Here is a 21,847-nt window from a genome sequence, read left to right as displayed (position 1 = left end):
TTTCCAAGAAAAGCGACAAAGAGATGATACCAGACAGTTACATCGTAGCTGACAATAACTTTAAACTATATTATCGTGGTACAAGAAATTGTGAATAATTCACACTTATTAAAAATTACAGTAATATAATATGATTCTAGCTGATGAAATTCTTTTGGTATAAACATTTCGAAAATCATGATACGCTAGCTGCATGTAATATCAGCAACACCACCCCGACTACCTACATATGTCAACGTACTTTTGAACCTGGACATAAGACTTGGAGAGATTTGTTTCAGCTTATACTATACACAAATAGATTTATGTAGTTATTCATTTATTCATCTTCTCTCTAACTTATACGTATCGCAAAAATATAACGAAACACAGCAGAAGACCAATTTACGAGTAATCTAAATACACAGTTACTTCAAATAACTTTAAATCTTATGTCTCTGTTCCACTAACCATACATACCTTACATTCTGACTATCTAATTCCTATCATAAGTAACACTTAGAATATTATAAGACACGTATTATTATTTATTTCCGATCAAAAGGATGACAGGCATATTCAAGCCAACTACTGTTTCTTATGGTAACAACTCTGCACTACAGAATTAGGAATTGTTCAGAGTTATGTATATAGGTAAATGTAACACCCGGCGAATCCTATTTTGTGGAACTGAATAATTGATGAAAAAATATTTCATATCATATAAAGTTGGTGGTGAGATGATTATTAGTCACGATCAGATGACAACAGCATATGTATAATAGTAATAATTACAAGAGATTTGTAATCAATATACCATAAAATTTGTTACAAATTTCATAACATATATACCTATAACGATCGTTTACATGAGAGTCGTTTCTAGACAGAAATAAACTTATATGACTACATATCTGGAAACTTGATTGCATTGATTGATGAAAATGCAATTTGTTCACTTTAGAATTTATCACTTCATTGTACTGACGATACCGTAATACTTTAGAATTATCTAGATTAGTTTTGTTGTCTCTCGCTACAGGTAGTTCTTTTACACTGACAATTCTCAAACATTACATGTGCTACAGTTCTCATATCTGTCTACGTACAGATAAGCAAATAATTCTCAGTCGAAATTTTATATTGCGAAGTACACACGTGAGTGTAATAATTTAACATCGTTCGCGTAATTTATAGATCATTGATTACCTCTGAAAAATTTGTAATTTTCCACCGTTATAATTTGTATTGAGTTAATTACGTTGAAGCTGAATTTATTCATACATAGTAAACACCCTCCTCCTCACACTGTATCTGAATATACTTACTCGTCAGTATATAAATGATCAATCAAGGCTATAATTTTGATTATGCTTTGTCAAGCGAGTTTTGCATAAAAAAAAAAAAGAAAAAAAAACAGTGCAACTTGCAAGATTTGGACGTCAGTTAACTTGTACTGTCCAGTGTATGAGCAAATACAGATAATGTTTTTCCAGCTGGTGAAAGTGAAAGAAAAAGACAAAAAGAGAAGTGTAACCCATTTTGTTCAATATGGATTGCATCATTCTTTTCCCTTCTTCGTCAGAAACTTTCTTTTTACTATGTACAATTGACACATATAGGACGACCGAGTTAATAAAACACACTTCGACAAGTTCTATGTTTCATTTTTTGTTATGTTTCATTTATCCCGATACGCTTGCCATTCAAAGTATGTTTTATGAACTTCATTGCATGGGATATACAGCGCTGGAATATATACGTCCAGTGGAGTAAAAATTGGGCGTTCGTGTTGTATTCAATATAATTATATTTCGTGATTCATTTGTTTTGTATACTATGTACAATTATGGTAATTATGTTTTTTGTTGTATTTTTTTTTTTCGTTTTGTTTTCAATTTATTTTTATTTTTGAGATGTTAGTTGGATAATATAATTAACGGCGGATGCCTACAACGGAAATAATTTTTATTTCCCTTAATTATTACGTTTGTTAATTAATTTTATTAATTACTTATATCACATTGTTCGTGTACACTCTCCCTTCCTTCTCGTTCAACCCATACCCAACCCACTATTAAATCTCGGTTGCCTTGCATATTTAGAAGATTCATTTTCTTTCCCGTATTTGTTTGTTTTTACCGCTTTTTTAAAAAGTTCATCTGTTATTACGGTGTACCACTTTGTCTTTAAACCTATTTCAATGATTAGGCAATTTAACATTAATTGCATGTAACAATAATAGCTTATAATGATGTTGATTTAGTTCTGATATTATCAGTTTGCGACTTTCTTTGACATACGATTGCTGTCAAAACTGAGATCTTAGATAATTATGTAAGGTAAGTGTACCAGTTATTGACCCTGTCCCAATTATTGACCATTTTTGGTTGTATCTGGTTGATCCTTAGTTCTAAAATTACAAGAAAATAAATTTGTAGTATCCAACCCTCTAGCAATTGGTTTTAGTCATTGAGAAATTCACAATTTGTGCTGTAAATTAATAATTTTGTGAAATAAAAGGGTCAATAATTGCGTCTAAGGGTGTCAATAACTAGTACACTTGCCTTACTGCGTATTCTCGCTTGCAGCAAACATGAGCACAGTAAAAGCAATTAATTTTACATACATATTAGCATAAGATGAACAATGATTTCGTATGTACGTATACATACGCTGTATAAAAAATGATAGCAAACGAGAATAGGCTATTTGCCATTTGGGTTTTTACTAAATTGATAAACAGCATTTCGTTTCGAAAGAAAACCGGACATTTATGCACAATATTATGTATGTGAAATGATTTGACGACTAAGAAAAAAATAAACCACTAAGAACTTTGTAAAAGACAATGATGACATTTACTATCCACAGTCTATATAAATGTACAAGTGAGAATTTGGTAAACCATACAAACTCTAAATCGTCTTTAATTATCATAGGCACCCTGTACATATGAGATATGCGTGAAGGTGAACTACGAATAGCCATGTTGCGGCACCGATTATTTTAAATGCCAGTATGACAAGGTTGTACAATTGCCAGTAAGTTGACTTTACTGGAAGATATAAAATCACACTGTGGATTCACAATAAAAAATAATTTAATAAAAAGGAAAAACAAAAAAAGAAAAAGGTACAATACGCATGTTTAATACTAGTATACGAAAGTAGACAGTGGCAAAACTGCCAACAATCACACATGCCGAGAATATAACAACCTTTTCGTTCAAAACGTGCCAAAATCAGTCCATATATGGTATATATAAAAAGCATTACGTAAAATTGAACTTGTCAAGAAATGAGAATATAAGAAATTAGTTTAATTTAAAGACGAAGGAAAACTAAGCATAGATATGTATACACAGAAGCCATTCGATTTACCAAACGTGGTATGTTGGATTTCGTATTTGTTAGTAAATAAGAAAAATAATGCACAAGGCATGAATTGATATAAAAATGTGACAAAATATCTTGATCAAGCGGCTGGCGTGTTTAATGTATTAGCTGCATTCAACACATGGAACGACCTCCTACGGTTTTATTGTTAAAAGGAACAAACAAATCTGATTGGTCAAACTTCCAATCAGAAGCTTTTGTTCTTGTGTGGGTCTTCTATTCCTTGAGGTCGCTTACGGTGATAAGCACAGCTATTGCCTCAAAAAATTATATTGCAAAGTCCGTTTACAACACTTTATGAAAGTGATTAACTCAATTAGTTTCTAAAGTCAGGTCATTACATACGTTTCTGTATTATTATATATGATATAATATTCAGAAACACTTTTGATGAACCAAGTTGTTATTCAACCCAGCTTTTTTTTCCAAAGAATCGACGTAATACCTGATGATACGAACGTAAACGTGTCCGAATTTTGAATTTCGTCAAATTCTACAAATTGACCAATGGATAATGGTCATCTTTCCATTGCCAAACATTCAATTATCAACCACGTAATTTTTCATATGTAGTATAGGCTCATTCTATTCTCGATGAAATCAGCGGAGCCAAAGTGTGTTACAAAATATTCAAAAACATTGCAGCAGCAGATGACATTTTACTAACAATCAAATCATATTAACATTTTCTTTTCCAAATGAAGAGACACCCTCGGATGCTTTGCAATCACGATAATTGTTAATATTTTTTTTAAAAATTGGCCATACTTTCGGAAAATATCTATACAATATAGAAAATTCAAATCTGATCATGCTCCAAATACTGACATGATAGATGTAGCCATAAGCCGCGTCAAACAAATAATGTGATGAGCACAGTTGTGTTGCAAAAAAAAATAAATTACGCCAAGTACAGGTATGATAGCAATCGCAAATTAAGTTAACAACTGTTACTGACTCTGGGTGTTCATGCAACAGTGCGGTGAAGAGAAAAAAAAACATTATTACAGAAATAACGAACAATTTTTAAGTTCGAGGCATGTTCTTTTATTCAAGCAGTTCAAGCCAGTTCCGCTTCACGAGCCAAACCACATTTCAAAGTTCATTGGAAAGAAACTAATTAACAGTCGCAATCCTCAATTTTTTTGATGGTGAGTAAAAGAACATACCAAGTGGGATATATGCAGATTAACGCATATTTTTCAAGAAATACATTTTTTTAAGGAGAATAGGGCGAATTTTATGTAATATCCATTACATTTATTTTCTCAAGATTTATTCACTTACTTCTGACGCGCAAATAATGCTCTCAAATCCAATAAACATTCTGATGCTGAGCTGTGTGAATTGTTCTGCATACATCTTATTAAGAGTATTTTATTTAGTAACTACAAAATGTTCCAACTATATATCTCCATATCACTGATTCGTCATAGAATAACCAATGAGCCATCAGACATTCAGATTCTCTCTCACCATAACAAAGATTTTACGTAGGTTAATAAAATACCGAGCATGCTTTACTTTGATAACAGAGAGATCTGCCAAGTAGAAACAGAGATTGAAACCTCGAGGTCTTTTCATTAATCTGCCTACTTTTTGGACCATGTCGATTTGAGGATATATTTATTTATTTACCAGTCGAGTAAATGAAATATTTTTTCCCTCTAGACAAGTGTTTAACCGTTAAGAGTTGAAGGTCTGGAGAATTGATCTATAATTTTACATTTTAATAGCCCTATACATGAAAAAGGACAATATCACCAAAAATATGAAGAGAAAAAATCATTGACACATTTATTTACTTGATATCAGCTTTGAACTTTGACTATAATTTAGAATATAGATATTTATAGTCTTTCTCAAGTACATATTTACATTGCTACGTCATGGTATGTCTTCATTATCATTCAAGCGTTTGAACTCTGTGCTGTACATCTCCATATAATTTACGTTTCAAACATCAGCTCTATATTCCCCACAAGAAAAAAATGAATTATAGCAATTGCAATGATAGTCTTAGTTTTAATAAACCTTGCTTGTTTCCTTTATTTTGATCAAGAGTAATTTCAACCCCTGCATGTAACAATAAATTATGAATCCCTGGTTTGTATGTACTACAGGAAAGACATGTTTCCAAGCATGTTCATGCAATCCTATATCTCTAGCCAAAGTGAGAATTTTTAATTTTATATTTATGTGATATTGTATATTTATATTATGTAATTATTATGCTGATTTCGGTATACTCACAAGTAGAAAGCCCTGGTTACGTACGAACTAGAAGATTGCATGATTTGCAATACAATTCCTCAAACCCACCTACATAAAATCTTTGGCTACATCAAATCCTACACATAGCAGTAGCACACCTATTAATTCAATAAATAACAATTTAAAGAGATGGTGATCAACTCGTCAATATATTTTAATATTCGAATAGGTTGAACGAAAGTTTGCAGTGTTGGCTTCCTTGGATTCAGAAAAATTTAGGAAGAAATGAGAAGAAAAAATAATAATAATAAATTCTAAATAAATACAGCACTTGAGAATGTAGAAGTTTCAGGCTAGGACTATTCCATGAAAGTAATATCCCAATGCCTGTCTTCCAAAATAGCAAGTATGTCAATAGTGTTCATTATCCCAGAGTTGTTATCGGCGTCTGTACTTTTAAAACCCAATATCTTGCACTTACTTGCTAGATGTACAGAATTTTGAATAAATACTGTCCTTGAGAATGTAGAGATTCCATGCAAGGACGATTTGAGAAAAGGTCTCAACATTCTGCCCTGGATAGCCAAACCTCCCCACAATCAAAACGCCTGTGCACGTTCGTTGATATTTCCGTTTTTTTACTTCGTACGACAAAACGCAGGTAATCGCATTTATACTCATCATGCCTCACGTGATATTATTAAAAAATTTATTCTGTCAGACATTAGAACGTGTTGTTGAGGTAGGTAGCGAATTCGAAGCAGTAGTCGAGGCCGTGGTTGACGGTGAACTAACAACAACAACCGGTTTCACCAAAGTGGCCGTATTGAGGTATTGCGCATTTACGAGCGGCATCTGACCAACTGACTTTAGTATCGGGGTTGTGATCATTTTACCGGCAAGATTAGAAGGCGCCAGTATATGAGCAGTTACTTGATTTCCCTGTGACACTACAGTCACTGGCGTCACGAGAGGCGTCAAGCCGGATAAGGGGGTATGCTGGTTCCCCAAAGGAGTAACCATGTGAGCTATACCCTCTGTGGACGGAGTGCTCTGCATTACGGTAGTACCAGGTTTGGTCGTTGTTGTTTGGAGCGATACCCCTGCATGACTCAGTGTCAGGCCTAGATCAACATAATAAATGTCATATTGTTAGTTTTATTTCACTGACTACATTATTGAAGCCACGTAGAAAGTATGAGGTAAAAACTAGAAGACAAATGAAAATAATATGGCCAGGCTGAGGGGAATTTGTGTTGTCTGGATTCCAGTTGCAATATTTTGCATCGTCGTCGATGAAATTTCTAATACAGGTTGTTCGATTTTTTTTTTTTTCATGCAACTAATATATCAGTTAGACTACTTGCTTACAGACTTGTTTGATGATGTAATAAGAAAAATTGAAGATATTAATGAAAATCATGTGTCAGAATATTAATCGACAATAATCTATATCACGAGATAATTCCACGTTTAATGTTAGGAAAATATAACATTGGAGTAGTCGTAAACGTATGTTATACTTGGAACAACTTGAAAAAGGCTGTCGAACAAGAGGCATTACTTTATTGCACAGTCACAGACTTTGGCCTCATGCGCTCTACCCGCAATTCTGACTAATAGATGTTAATTCAATTTGAAATATGTATTTTGCCAAAATGTATGCTCTCGCTATCCTCGGAGTGTAAATCAATACTAGTTAATACATAACAAAAAGTTTGGCTGAAGAACGTTTTCAGTAATGGTGGAAAAATTTCATTTTAGCAATTCCATCAGTCTATCAACATTCTCCACAAGTCCAAACCGTACCGTGTTGGTCAGGCAATTTGCAAAATGACTAGAGCGTGTAGTCCAGAGTTTATGAAACTGTGCTTTAGTGTATGGTCAGTCACCTCCTTGTATAGTGAGGGGGTGAGGCTTGGTGGAACGAAACACACCATTCGCAGGTAGAATATTCAATTCTGCACCGCCTGGGAGTCTTGTCAGTTCTGAACCATTACCCCCAACGAGGGTGACGCCTCCCACCATCTTATGGATAGCTTGCGTCGTCTGTGGGGCTCCTGTTCTTATTCTTGCCTGACCACCTGTAACGGTGAATAATGTTCAAGCTGTATTATTAAGTCACAGTACAAATATCATAGGACAAATAAACACATTGTAATCTGTACAAGTAAACAAACTAAACTCATAAAATTTATGTGACACACTATTTATTAATACATTTCTACATATACTAGGAATATAAAAGTATGGAATTTTGCTATTGTTTCAGTTTCAAGAGAATCAAATCATAATGTAAATAAGGAACTTGTTTATTTCCGAATTTGTAAAACAGTGAGGTATGAAATATTCACTACTTATATAATTACGTGGGATAAACTTTGAATACAATATATCAACTACTTGCAGAATTAGGACAACAATTTTTAACAAATCTGAAATTTTCCGTCGTTTTATAATTCAACTTATGCTGTAAGGGCAACTAGTTATGTTCATTTACGAGTTGATCTCATTTATCATAATAATTAAACCAAATTAATAACGAATCTATGATCTGAGATGATCTGATCGTTTTTCATATAAATAAAATTAAACTAGTACAAGCCGCTGCCTAATTACTAATAGATTAAACAATTATTATTATATGCTGATAGTTTAGTGTAGATTGCATGAACTCGAATGGTTTAATAAATTGATAACAACTTACTAGTAGTGTTCAATGCAGGAGAGTGTGTGGCAAGAACTAGCGGTCTGCCCTCACTTCCAGAATGAACAAAGGTAACTGGCCTGACATCGTTTGCTGATGAGTGAACAGCAACTGCCAGAGGCCTGTCGTTATTGGACAGATGGGAATGCACAAATGTAACTCTGTTATCATTTGCCGCCGAAGAATGAACGACCAAGGCAACAGGCCTTGGTTCGCTTCCATTATTTGACTGAACAGCAATCAATGGTCGCGACTGATCAGATGAGTTTTGCACAGCCAGAGTTAAGGGTCGCGTTTCATTGTTTCCTGTTGTATGAGTAACCAAAAGTTGTCTCGTGTCACCAGGAATTACTCGCAGACCTGGACCAAGATGCTGAAGGGTTGGACTAACAATCGTAGCCAGGCCTTGACTGGTATTCAACATTTGAGCACTTATCGGTAAGTGCAGCTGATGCGACTGCTGTACGATAGTAGGGGGAGAATTGACTTTCTCCTGAAAATCAAAACGGTGTTTCACTATCACAACAGTGTCGGTGCAGTGAGTGCCACATGATTTTTAATACGAAATTTTAGAATTACCGTTTTAATTGCACACATAGCCTTCAGTCATTATATACATTTTCAAAACTCTAATGCCATAACGTGATTGTAGCAAATTTCCAGAACAGACGATTCACAGTTATCGCATTCTCTGCTAATCTGCGTTGCTTTAGCACCATTTCATTACAGAATTGTAATTATGCAATTCGTCCTTGGCATATGGTGCGAAAAAAACTTTGGAAAATTCGTGGCTAAACAATACCAAGAAATATAAACAGTACTCTGACTGATTGAAAAAAGTTATTATGCGAAAGGAATCCTACTGCAAAAAAAAAAAACAAAAAAAAAAATCAATAACTTCAAAATTTCTAGTATCCAACAATACAGATATGTATTATGTTATTACAATCACCTGAGCTGGGGTGGGAATGCTAGGTGTAGATGCTCCAGGGCTAGAGCTGGCAGGGGGACTATCTCTAGAGCTTTGAGCGAGATTTAGACCCTGAGTCTGCGATACAACGGCAGCAGTTGCGACTTGATTATGAACAGTTGTATTTGAGTGAGTGCTTTGAAGGTTCTGTGGAGAACTCGCCGTTGCTGCACTGCTCAAACTACTCGTGCTGCTATACCTGGTGCCACCTCTCGCCAGACTAGTTACATCCACGTCCATACTTTCTGCAACTTGAATGTTAAAAACTTTCAAATTATTTATCATTCTTGTCAATATCAATGTTACTAGTGATACTTGATGATACTTTAGCATATTTTCATAATACATATGTTGCATATTTTCAAAGCGCATTGCCTATGTGAACCAACAAAATGCTCTGCAAATATACGTTTGCTATAGCGTCAACGTGTGTCAGGATAGCAACGGTGCAATCCATCCTTGGTGTGTGACGCAGAGAACGGATTTTTACTTTCTAGGAAATTAAAACTGCTGCTACCACTATAATTTCACTACGAGCATTTACACATACCATTCTTAGTTGCAGTGACATCCAAGTTAGTACTTGATTCTGGAAGCATTGTATTGAAGTCGATGTGATCCCAGGTGGCAGCCAATTCCTTTTTAAGTCCAACCAGCCTCTGCTGAGCTGCTATTTTCTCTCTCGCCAACGTCTCCATTTCATGCTCATATTCCCGTTCTTTTCTCCTCAGCGTCTGTAACATAAAGACCAACAATGAACGACAACTAATATGGACAAAGTTTCTCACGACACATACATTTTTTTCTGATTTATTCATCGGCAATATATCTATTGCTACTATTGAATAAGTGGTTATAATGAAAATTGTGTATTGATGTAGTTTTTAAGTCTGACGAATACATGCTTAGGAGACTTTCAAACTTTACATTACATTCCGAGTTTATTTATCATTTATCCATTGTTCTTACAAGAGTAGGGCGTTTCGTACAATGCGATACCTAAAAAAAAGTTTGCAGCATCTGGTAATTGGTGAACTTGAGCAAAACGTATTTCGGTGCGTTCTACGCATGCTACGGTACATAAATGGTGAAAAAGGTATAAAGATCCACTGTAGAAGTGTGCTTCACTTCAAACTTCCACTCATCTGAGGTATAACAACGATTACAAGTGTATCGAGGATGTGAGAGGCGTGAATATTTAAATGCATCTATATAATTTTTTTTTACATTTTTTCAAGAAAATTTAAATTGTACAAGACTCAAGAATATCCAGCAGTGTCAACCGAGCGTCTGAAATTGGGCTAAAATTTGTTGCTTCTCCGAATTGTATTGAAAACTCTGATAAGACACCGTTTCAAAATCACTTTCCTCCATCCAAAATCTAGATGTCTATATTTTTACGATAAAGAATAATTTCCGAGAACCTGACGTCCTGAATCAACGAAATGACGCCGTGTATTTTCGCCTTTTCGGTTGCGCACCGCCTATTAAAAATATACAAAACTGTATGTACAACGTACAACCGTGATTACGTGCTAAAACAACACGAGCTACAGGATAACGGATGCATTTCTCGTGCAATATCACCTCGAAGCGGTGTCACGCATAATCGCCAATGACTGAGTCGTCGTCCTTAAAGAACTCACGAAATTTTAGAATAATACACCGCACACGTTTAGCTCTCAAAGAAATAAAATAAGTAAATCGGTAGGTACGGCAGGTGGAAAGTGTGGCAATATGTCCGTATACGGGGGATCAGTAGTTGAGACACCGCAGGCATGATCTTCGGGTGTAATCAACGTCGAACGACGCTGTTTACGGAGGCAACAAATTTTCAGGAATTTCACGGAGCCTGTAAGCTAGGGCAGCTGGGCGCAAAACCTGAACAATCTCGTTCTCCGGACTCGCTTAATTTTTCCTCCAACCACGTTTACACGCGTGGGTCTCTCGGACTCCCAGAAGTTTACCAACCCGAGATTTATTGGTCACAGCCTCCGCTGCTCTTCGCTCGGTCGCGCAAAAGCCTAGCGTCGTATTTTTATCGCGGTTTATTTCCGAGATACTGCCGAGGCCCGCGGGACTGCAAAATTTAATTCAATACACATACTCGACGTCAATAACGTGTATCTATGCAATAATAATTGCCAGGTTGTTTCAGATACGTTGCAGGTACGAACTTTCAAGGTGGCGACAAATCTCGAATCCAAAGAAAACTGCAGAAATGTATTGATAACAAAAGTTCAAAATTCAAATTACGGTATTAACGTTTTACTGTAAGTAACGACTCAACTATCACGTCAGAGACTCGATTTGAAAATTTGCAAGCTTTCTCTTCTGTTCTCCTAGTATAAATTACACTAAATTGAATTGTTTCTCTTGAATCTATACACAGGTTGAGATAGCTGCAAAAAAGGCAGAAATATGCCTTTGCATCTTACAAGCAGAACAACGACGTGTGTGTTGGAAAAAGAAATAAGTTTCGGGAAGGCTGGTTGTTGATGCTAGATCTGTGATAAAAAAAAAAAGTTTATCACAGACCGTACATTGCTCTCGTGAAATATTCGACCGCAAAAATTCTCAACCGTGGTAAATAAAACTGTGTAATTCCGATTCCGTCTAATAATTATGCCATTACATATACAGACACACACACGCGATAAAACTCTCTGTAGTATCAGATTTTATTTTACCAGGCGTTAGAACACACGTTCCGGAAATAAACAATACAACATATAATAATGCTAATATACAACAGGAATCGTTATATACAATATTTATACTCATACGATAATAAAAGTTATTATCAAAGGAATAAAAATTTTATTATACTGTAGATCATCGCTTAATAATGTCGTAATTCTGATCCACGTGTATAGGTATATTAACACGCCTCCCGCGCAGACTGCAGCTTGATTTTACGTATAATTCCGCGGAGAGTTCGCCGCGTTTTTTGCTCTGGGCTTTTTATAAATTATTCGTAATCCGATATCCCCCTCTTCCATGCTAGCTTCGCGCACCGAAGTGACCTACTATTCACTCGCGGAACCATGCGGGAGTGCATTTAATGCCACAGCATCGTTGCCTGCACGTGGTAGATACTAGAGAGAGAAGGAAGAGGCAAGGAGAGACTTTTGCCATCAATGTTTGCTCAATTGCTCATCCGCAATCGCAACAAAATGTACGAATTCAGGGGTGACCGAGGCATGACTGTAATAGTCATTCTTACTGTAACAGAACATCAGAATATTTCGACACGAATTATTGTAATCTTGACAAATCAGGTGAATTCAAATTTACGAGAAAGTGAAAAATTTCTTCACCTAGAAATATGTAATATACCACCGAAGCTGGCTTTGTGGGAATGTCTTACCTGTCAAATAGAACAGAAACATTTGAAGAGTGATTAAATTCGCAACAACATTATCGTAACTGTAACATTTTACAAAGTGTAAATTATAAGCCAATCAGAATAGTATAGTACTAAATGCTTCGTACAAATTTCATTCTTTAGGTCGTTTAAAAAAAAAAAACCAGTGATAATTTTCGTTAATTAATCATCGGCAGTTTACGTTATTTGCATACAATTGAAAGACTTAATTTTTTTCAGGAAAAATGATTCAACAATCGTTATATGTATAAAATTAACAAGCTTATAATTATTGCGGTAGATGTTTTAAATTTCATCAGCTGTGCCCTCAAATATTCGGAAAATAATCCTTCTTCGTGTAACGAACGAAGGAAATTTTCATAATAAACTTTTCTCCAATTCCAAAGATATACTAAAGATATAATTTAAGTAAAAAAAAGAACTGATTATTTTTTTCTATCTTATCTTTACGTTCGAATAAGGTGGATAATTAATTAGAGATGGATAAAATAGCTTCCCTCTATCTCCTCTACTTCGTAATATAATATACTTAACGTATTTCATTCGACCCATTAATATACACGTGTAAACCCTGATGATGAAAGCGAGAAAGAGCGGCTGCCTTCAGTTGTCGTCGGGTGTGAAATCACTCGACTAGACGACCGACGATCACACTTGGATTTGTAGACCAGATTTAACGGATGTCGACAATTTTTCATACGTCACGAATACCCCAATTTTTTTTCTTTTCATTCTTGCGTCGAGCCGGGTTATTTGCGCCTAAATCTAGTCAATTAATAATCCTGATAATCCTAATAATCCTAATAAACAAAATCCCCCTCCTGCACTTATCACGTATTCAACTATCGTCTTATATTACGTATATGTTGCATTAATGATATACTGTATTACAGTCACGTGGCGTACGTAAGATATGGGAGAAACCCACGCCCATACGAATCGCTCGATTTATTGTTGACATTAATTAACTCAGCGTCGCGCGTCCATTTGTACGTCTCACAATTATAATGGTATATACGCGTGCAACTTTCGCGATCCTGACCGGAGCACCTGGAGTATCCGCCTTTCTTTCTTGAAATCACCGACATCATTTCTTTTCTCTTCCTGCAATTTCTATACGAGTCCGTAGCGTGGCAAGCTTCCTTTATTTCGTTCTGATGAAAATCACAAAAATTGCCCAATCTTTAAAAATCGAAATAGTAAACGGTAGACGAGAACTTGTTACAAAACTTGGAATCCATTTTTAACCGAGGTACCATCTTTGAAACCGTGATTTATGATAATTGGCGATCCCCAGAGTCTAGGAAGGATAAAAGAAAATTTGTTTTGACGGGATATCAAAACACAATGAGACAGGGATAATACCTAAAATAGGGCAGATTTCTCTACTCAAGGAATTATCGAAAGATATTTCTACTTTTACGTAATTTTGCGAATCATTTTTTTTTTTCTTTTGATTATTATTCAATTTTCGGACAATCATTGTTAGCAGCGACAATTTCAACTCAGCACGTCACCCGTTTTTTATTATTTTTTTTTTTCATTACACAGAAGCTTTTGAGACTTGCAAGTAACAACAGATATTCGAACTTACTGCTTTGAATAACCGATTCCGAGGAAATAATTTTAGTCACCGAGATTGATGTCCGTTTAGTAACCGTATTATGTATACAAAATTTCAGAGGCTTGATATCGCATTAAAAAATCAAAGGATGCCAAGAAATTTCTGGCACAGTTATCGACGATAAACCAAATAATATTTACTCAACAGAACCAACGTAATTTTGTCAATGAAATCCGAATATCTTCCCTAATAAAAATGAATTGTCATTCCCTCTGCTGATTTACTATTTCTGGTCGAAGTGAGAACTCGGCGATATAAATTCGACTGACTAAAACACAAGCTGGTGAAACTTCCATACAGCAAAACAAATAAATCCGATTTCGATTGCGTACAACAAACGTTCAGACGTTTCTCTTTGCCTAGATAACACAGGCGATGTGCGTTTTTTTCTCTGACGTTTTTCTTCCGTCTTTTCTTTTTTCTTTCCGTGTCAACTTCCCAATCTTCACAATACTTTATCTTTTAAATATCCATCAAGAAGTGGGTGTTTCATTAGCACAATTTCCGTGTATTAGAATATGGTGTCAGTAGTTTGAAAAGAATCACTTTACTCTAGGAAAGACAAGATCGGCGGTAATTTAATGAGAAAGAAACCCTAGAGACAGGACGCATTTCTGGAATAATAGTGGTTGGCCAGAAATAATCCGCCAATGACTTGTCCGAAAGTCTCGCCGTCCCCTGATTAATCTGTTATCCCGACTAAGAATCATTCTGCGTTCTCCTCGTATTTTCGGTTATCCCGCAGCGCACGTGCAACGCAAGCTTGGGCTAGAAATTGACTCACCAAGAACAACACGCCGTATATTATAACATTTCATAATAATCCTTCCCAGCCCACCTGGGTGTCTATATTTATCCGAGTAAGATATATATCTTCATTTTTTATGTGTTACGACAATCATTGACGATCCAATTTTTTTCATCTCCTTTACGTACACACGACTGTCCAAAAATTTATTCCTAGATACAATTTTGCTAAAAATTATTTAAGTCAATGTAAAAATGAGACGAAGAAAGCCCCGGAGTTATATTTAACACCGGAATTTAGATATCTGGAATGGGTTGAGTCTGCGATTTCAGCTTTGAGATAGTTCCGGGTGTAGGATTCGGCGTCGCTCGTTTGGCCAATCTAGATTCCAAAATGTCAAATGTAGCCGCGTGACCGAGCAGGAGAAGATTCTTCCGCGGTGTTGGTATGTACGCAACATACAAGATCAGACGGAATCTTTCGGGTATAGGCGGCACGGTGTAGAATTTCGGATGCGGTCTAATCGGGGCCGAGGCTACGTTGCGCAACTTATTTCGCGCACGTTCCTTCCTCTACACTCTGCCCATATAACATCCGTGACTCTGCACGATGACGAGGAGGAGCGAGGAACACGCCGGTTTCGCGATGCTCCTCCCACTACAACCCCGTTAAAATCTCCCCCGAGATCCGCGTCTGCCACACGGCGTATTTCAAAACTCATGAATTTTTGCCCACGGTCACGACGACGTGTATATTAAGGCTGCATGAAAACAGACTTTACATAACGCGAGCATGACTGTTTTCCGTACACAAAGTACCCGTTTCTGAATAACGTTCGAGCGAGTCTGCGAATGCGCATGCGCGGAGTACGGAAAATACCACTTTTTGAGAAGTTGCCCTGGTCCATTTCGACATTGACGCATGTATCTCTAAATATTAAAGTCCACGTACCTCGGACGCGAAAAAGGGATCAACAGGCCCATTCTATACGCAATTCTCAACAATATCACTCCAATGCATTTTCGTTTGACGCAGAAATGAAGAAATGACACGGATTTAACGAAAACGCATTGGTAAATTTATAAAATTCATACAATTTTTTACTTCTGCGTTAAATGAAAATGTGTTGCAAGTCTTTTTGTTCAGAATCGTGTATAGAATGGGGCTGTCAAGCCCTTGTTCGCGTTTTAGATACATAGACTTCGTTATTTGGAGATATATACGTCAGTGTCGAAATGAACCAGGGCATCCCCTTAAAAGTGAACTTTTCTGTACTGCGCGCTTGCGCCGTCGCGAAAAAATCTACCGTTACGTAACCCTAACCTCAATTTCGTGGTTCGTGAAAAAACGCCAAACATACTCTTGTTACATAAAGAATCGTTTGCAACAAGGAGATAACAGTATTTTCGCCTCGCGTATTTGCAATATTCGTCTTCGGTTCACCAACGACTCATATTGCAGATTTACGCTCGGCCCGAAGAGACCGAGTTTGCCTCCTCGTTACACAATATATTATTCTTCCAATTTTTTCGAATTTCTTGTAAGATAATAATCTTACGAACAGATCTCGACGCAACGCGATTACACGTTAATCGACGAATTGCTCACCTATTTTCAATCAATATCTATATTCAATCCATAAGACGTTAACTATATTATATTTCGTATCGATACGATCAACGATATTATCTGCCAAAACCTGAACTACCCAAATTTGATAATAATCGATGTCATTACGGTGAAAACTGTCTTTTTAGATTCGCTCTCAGCTTATAGCTATACGTTTCAAGAGAAAAACCATGTGCCGATGAAAAGTTTGACCAGCTGCAAATCGTGATGCCATTTTGCACAGCGAATTTTTCTCTACAATTTTGAACTGCAGGATCGACCAGAGATCTTGACACGACTCGTCAAACTTCCGGCCAAATTGCATTGCACATAGCGTTTGCATCTATATTGAACATGTACGATCAGAGTACTATAAAAGGAGATTCATCGGGCGTTTGTGTCGCTGCAGCAGTTTCGAATTATACTTGGGTATTCTATTAAACAGTGATATGCCGTGATCCCGTCTAAAAGAGTTTTCCTCAACTGTGAAGAATCTTGGCACAAGAATATTACGGCGGCCGGTATAATACAAGCTCTGAGAAAACAAAGAGGGTCCCTTTATGCCTGGTGGCTGTAAATACCACACCTGTCAAATCATTTCACTCCATCAACATTATTTCCGTCAGTTATTGCGTAACGCGCGCCACGTTTCCATGAACTCTAATTTAGATGAAAATAATAATTTTATATTATACGATTAGGCGCAAGGTTTGACCCATTTTTCTATATATATTTATAAGATTTAATTTCGATCTAACAATAACATAACTTTCTTTGTAAATCAAAAATATGTCATATCATTGCCTAGAATTCCTTCATATTTTCGAGCTTTCCCTTGATGTCCAAGAATACATTGATATACTCTGATGTGCCACACGCGGAAAGTTTTGTAAACACGTGTTACTCGGTTTTTGCTGTTCTGCAGTTTTGAAAGCTCGTTTGACAATCGCGTCCTTGAAACTCTCCGAACGGAGTCGAGCACACTAGCTCAACTGTAATATTTCAAATTAGCGGTCTGAGAGGCCAGCATCGCGTTTATCGTATCGTAGTACATATTTCATTCGGATAATCTTCTCATCATTCTTCATTACCTACAGTAATCACTCGCCAACACAAAGCTAACTATCGCATCATTTCCTCCTCTCAAAGGCCTCGTGTAAAGAATCAGTTTTTGTTGTTTTTACATAAAAAAAAGCGAACATTACAGGATTCTACTGAATACTTGAAAGACGACATTTTTTCTATACCCATTTTGCACCACGGTTTTATAAACCTCTGCACTATATATATCCCTTCATTCTGAAGCAGTCGCTGACTTTTTGCTTTTTGGATATTGAAAAATGAATAAGTATTGATATCGCGTCTTCAATTCCATCAATATTTGAAATCTAAAACGAAATGCTAAAAACAATAATGAAGTAAAGACTGAGAATATATGTCCATGGTACCTACGATACATACCATTATTTCTCGTTTTATGAAGGAGGTAGGCAATAGTCATGTGTTACAAATTATTGCTATTCGGTAACGACTGGGCGAATAGTATAGTATTTTTCATCTCCTGTGAAAAAGAAAAAAAAAAACCCCCACCCGAGATGATATTTGTCAGCGTTTTCTGAAGCGCTGTGTAAACGCATCCACGGAACTACGACGCCGCGCTGTGAGAAAACATATATATTTTCGTTTCGGCAAATATACACAAGCATTTTGCCAAATGAGTTATTCCATACTTTGTATTCAAAATAATCAATTGCATCTATTTATTGCGAATGAATGAGCCCATGTATAAACCACAGAATGCCCATGCCTTTTATTATAGCTACTTTGTTTTCGCATGATCCAATTATTCTGCGAAATGTACATCATATCATTATGCATAGGATAAATGTGCGGGTTACACACGATCCTCCGGAATTGGATTAATAACTCGTTCGAATGAAAGCGGGTTTGAACGTGATTCAACTATCCGATCGGCGATAGGTTCAAATACATGGGAATTTGCGATCCGACGGTAGAGCCAATAGTGATATGCTATACGAAATAAACTGTGTAAAATATTGTTACAATGCACAGAGTGTAAAACGATTTAGGGGTTCGCTTGGATTTGAATAACATCGCGCTGATATTAAAATTATATTTTACCGTGATCGCACTGGAACCAAAACAACGAATTCAGTACGTTGCAAGACATTTGCCATCAACACTGAAACACTGGAAGTACAATGCAATATTGCAATAAACGTTTCCCAGAGCCAAGTATATTTTATAAATATTTCACGTATTGTAAACACGGTACGAGCCAGAAAAGATCGAGGACTACTGATAAGAATGCGACGGTGACGCTGACAAAGATGTTTTTTTTCGAACGGCGGTGAATCAGTTGTGAAATAAATTCCTGGGATACTTTTAATTCGTTCATCAAACCAGACTCTGCATTATTGATCAGGATATTTCAAGGATTATAGTTAGTTTCGTCTTACTAATTTTCAAAATTTTACTACGTCTTCTTTTCTCCGCATACGAGAATTTTTCCCAAAAAGTTTCCAAAAATATTGTCATATTTATAAGAAACATTGGGTCTTCGGCTAAACGACGGTCCTAAATAGCCAACAATTCACCAATTCGGTTTCCCTAAGGTTCGGAACACTCTGTTTCCGAACCTGAAGTAAGCATTGCAAAATTGATCAAGGCAAGTGTTGATTATGGAAGTGGTCGTTAGAAAAAGTAGGTATATTTGAGAACCGAATTCAGGGATTTTTGATACCATGTAATAAACTATCGTTGTTTGTATGATGCATGGAACAACAAGTTCTTCCCAAATACCAGATACGCAGGATTATACCAATAAAAGAAAATAAAGTCAAAAATTAAAAATTGAGCATTAAAATATCAACAATTTCGTTCGCAAATTCCAATTCTATTTTCTTCAGTGCATCCCTTAAAATAATAAAAATGGAACGAATTATACGTAACGAGACTAGATACAACGTTCCCAAAGTTAATTGAAATTTTTCTACGAACAGTTGATTAATATACATAGTATTATAAAATAATCATATTTCAAATGCAATACAAAATCCAAAATATTCACACATAATTATATACAGGTAAAATTTTTCTTCTTCAACATAAGAAATCGAATCTCTGTTATTTCGTAGATTCGTTGTCAAATAGTACTGCAAAAGAATTGACGATTAAACAAATACCTTCCCGCAAACCGGAATAATAATCAGCAGACAGATAAAAGACAGCAGAGTGGACAACGTCTATGCTCAACTTCTACGTTATAAAAAGAGTAATAAATAAATAATTGTAGAAAATTATGAAAGAAAGAAAAAAGAAAATCCAATTATTTTTTTCTCTCCCAATATCTGACAATCCTACAACTATGAGTATAGTAAGAAGGAACGGACGACGGCGCGGCGGGGCAATTGGCCAAACCTGAGGCGTTCTCTGATGGGAAATGAGAGGGGTGGGGGGGCGAACACGTGGTCAGCTGCGTGCTGCTCAGTGCAGCGATGATGGCCGCGAGTCGATCACGTGGTCGCGATAACGGAAAGGTGAATGGGGGAAGGGGGGTAAGGGTGGGGGGAGTGAACGACCTTCGCGGGGACGCGGACCAACGTCTGACACAGAGCAGCTAGGCGCGAGGTTCGATCGGAGCGCCGACCTACGCCCGTCTGACATCAGAGAGCGTCGGTGGAACCACACGCCGTACGGTTGCCTTTCAAGATTCGACGGTAATGACGATGCCCCTCGAAGCCTTCCTCAACCCGTTTTCTAGGCGGGTATCCATCCAACCATCCATCCATCCATCCATCCATCCATCCATCCATCCATCCATCCATCCATCCATCCACCCATCCACCCATCCATCCATCCATCCATCCATCCATCCATCCTTCCGTCCGTCCGTCCATCTATCCATCCATCTACCCATCCACGTACATACCTCGTGCACCGCTGTGACTATACACTGACAATGAGTCCCTATTATACACCTACATACGTGTATAAATAATCTGTGTATACGCATACTGGACTGTATAGTACGCACGCACAGAGAGAAAGAGAGAGAGAGAGAGAGAGAGAGAGAGAGAGAGGAGATAGCAGAGCTCGCTCCTCCCCGGATTTTATCGAGTATAGATATACAGCCTATATCCTCGCGGGACCGCAGCCATATTGAAATCCTGCTTTGACATTCACAGTAATTGATCGACGAGACACGGATTTGATATACATACAGGCAGCAGGCTTTGGGCGTACAAACATCAATTCGTTCGTAACGTTGACACCGCGGTCCTGTACGGTTACTTTCCTTTTATTATGTCTACGTATACGTTGTGCGATTGTATGCTACTACGTTACATCGCTTCGTATAATTATAATGTACACCAATTTCGTTTTAGATATACGGTATAGAATACGCTAATGTTGGAATTAATTTGCGCAGTAAATTTGGATTTCTTTTTATATTTTATAGCTGTTTTTTTTTCTTCTCTCTTCTTGTTCACTGCGCTGTTGCGGATTAACAGTTTCAACGAACTTTTTCCACCCCATCCTCCAAATAAACTTCAAATAATTCAAAAACAATTGCTTAATGTATTCAGATTTTTACCTCGACTCTAAAATAGTCCGCTTTGTGATCAAAGTTTCTTGTGGAAATAACATGGGAAAAACTTTTTTTTCTCAGTGAACATTTTATTGCGACAGTAATAATGCTCCAAAAAATCTGTAAACGCGAGGTTTTAATGAGCATTAGCGTTATATGGGAAAAAAATACACATACTAGGCAATCCAGACAAATTGCACCACGGGTAATTAAAAAAAAAGTCATATTTCGAGGGTGTGCATTTCGTCGAGATTGCCTGGTACGATAATGTGTATTTTATTCTAGATAGCAACACTAATGCCTACCGAAGCCTCGCAGTTACAGACAATAAAATATATACTGAAAAAAAACGTTTGTCCAATGTTATTTCCACAAGAAACTTCAATTACAAAAGCGGACTATCTTAGAGTTGAGGTGAAAACCTGAAAATAAGATTAGGCGATTGTTTTTTGAATCATTTGGAGTTGATTTGGAGAGTGAGGCGGAAAAAATTCTTCAAAATCTTAAATAAGGACCACCCTAGTGTCCGTGCATACGATTATAAAGATAAAAAATGTTCGAGGGAATTTTTCCCAGCATATCTCAACAGTTATTTATTC

The 21,847-nt window shown here is 36.7% G+C and overlaps 1 protein-coding gene across 1 annotated transcript in view; it reads right to left on the bottom strand.

The window, feature by feature from the left end:
- Nucleotides 1-301: 301 nt before the first annotated feature.
- Nucleotides 302-21,847, bottom strand: part of LOC124299642 (mucin-5AC-like) — a 92,450-nt gene continuing 70,904 nt past the window's right edge. Inside the window, exons 8-12 of the mRNA XM_046752910.1 lie at nt 9,819-10,002; nt 9,251-9,519; nt 8,299-8,791; nt 7,529-7,675; nt 302-6,715 (exon numbers count right to left, since the gene is read on the bottom strand). Coding sequence (XP_046608866.1) covers nt 6,309-6,715; nt 7,529-7,675; nt 8,299-8,791; nt 9,251-9,519; nt 9,819-10,002 — 1,500 coding nt within the window. The 3' untranslated portion in view covers nt 302-6,308. The remainder of the gene's footprint in view (nt 6,716-7,528; nt 7,676-8,298; nt 8,792-9,250; nt 9,520-9,818; nt 10,003-21,847) is intronic.

The sequence above is a fragment of the Neodiprion virginianus genome, chromosome 3 (genome assembly GCF_021901495.1).
Source record: "Neodiprion virginianus isolate iyNeoVirg1 chromosome 3, iyNeoVirg1.1, whole genome shotgun sequence".
Lineage (NCBI taxonomy): Eukaryota > Metazoa > Arthropoda > Insecta > Hymenoptera > Diprionidae > Neodiprion > Neodiprion virginianus.
The sequence above is the reverse complement of the archived record's forward strand: the minus strand, read 5'-3'. Positions and strand labels throughout refer to the sequence as shown.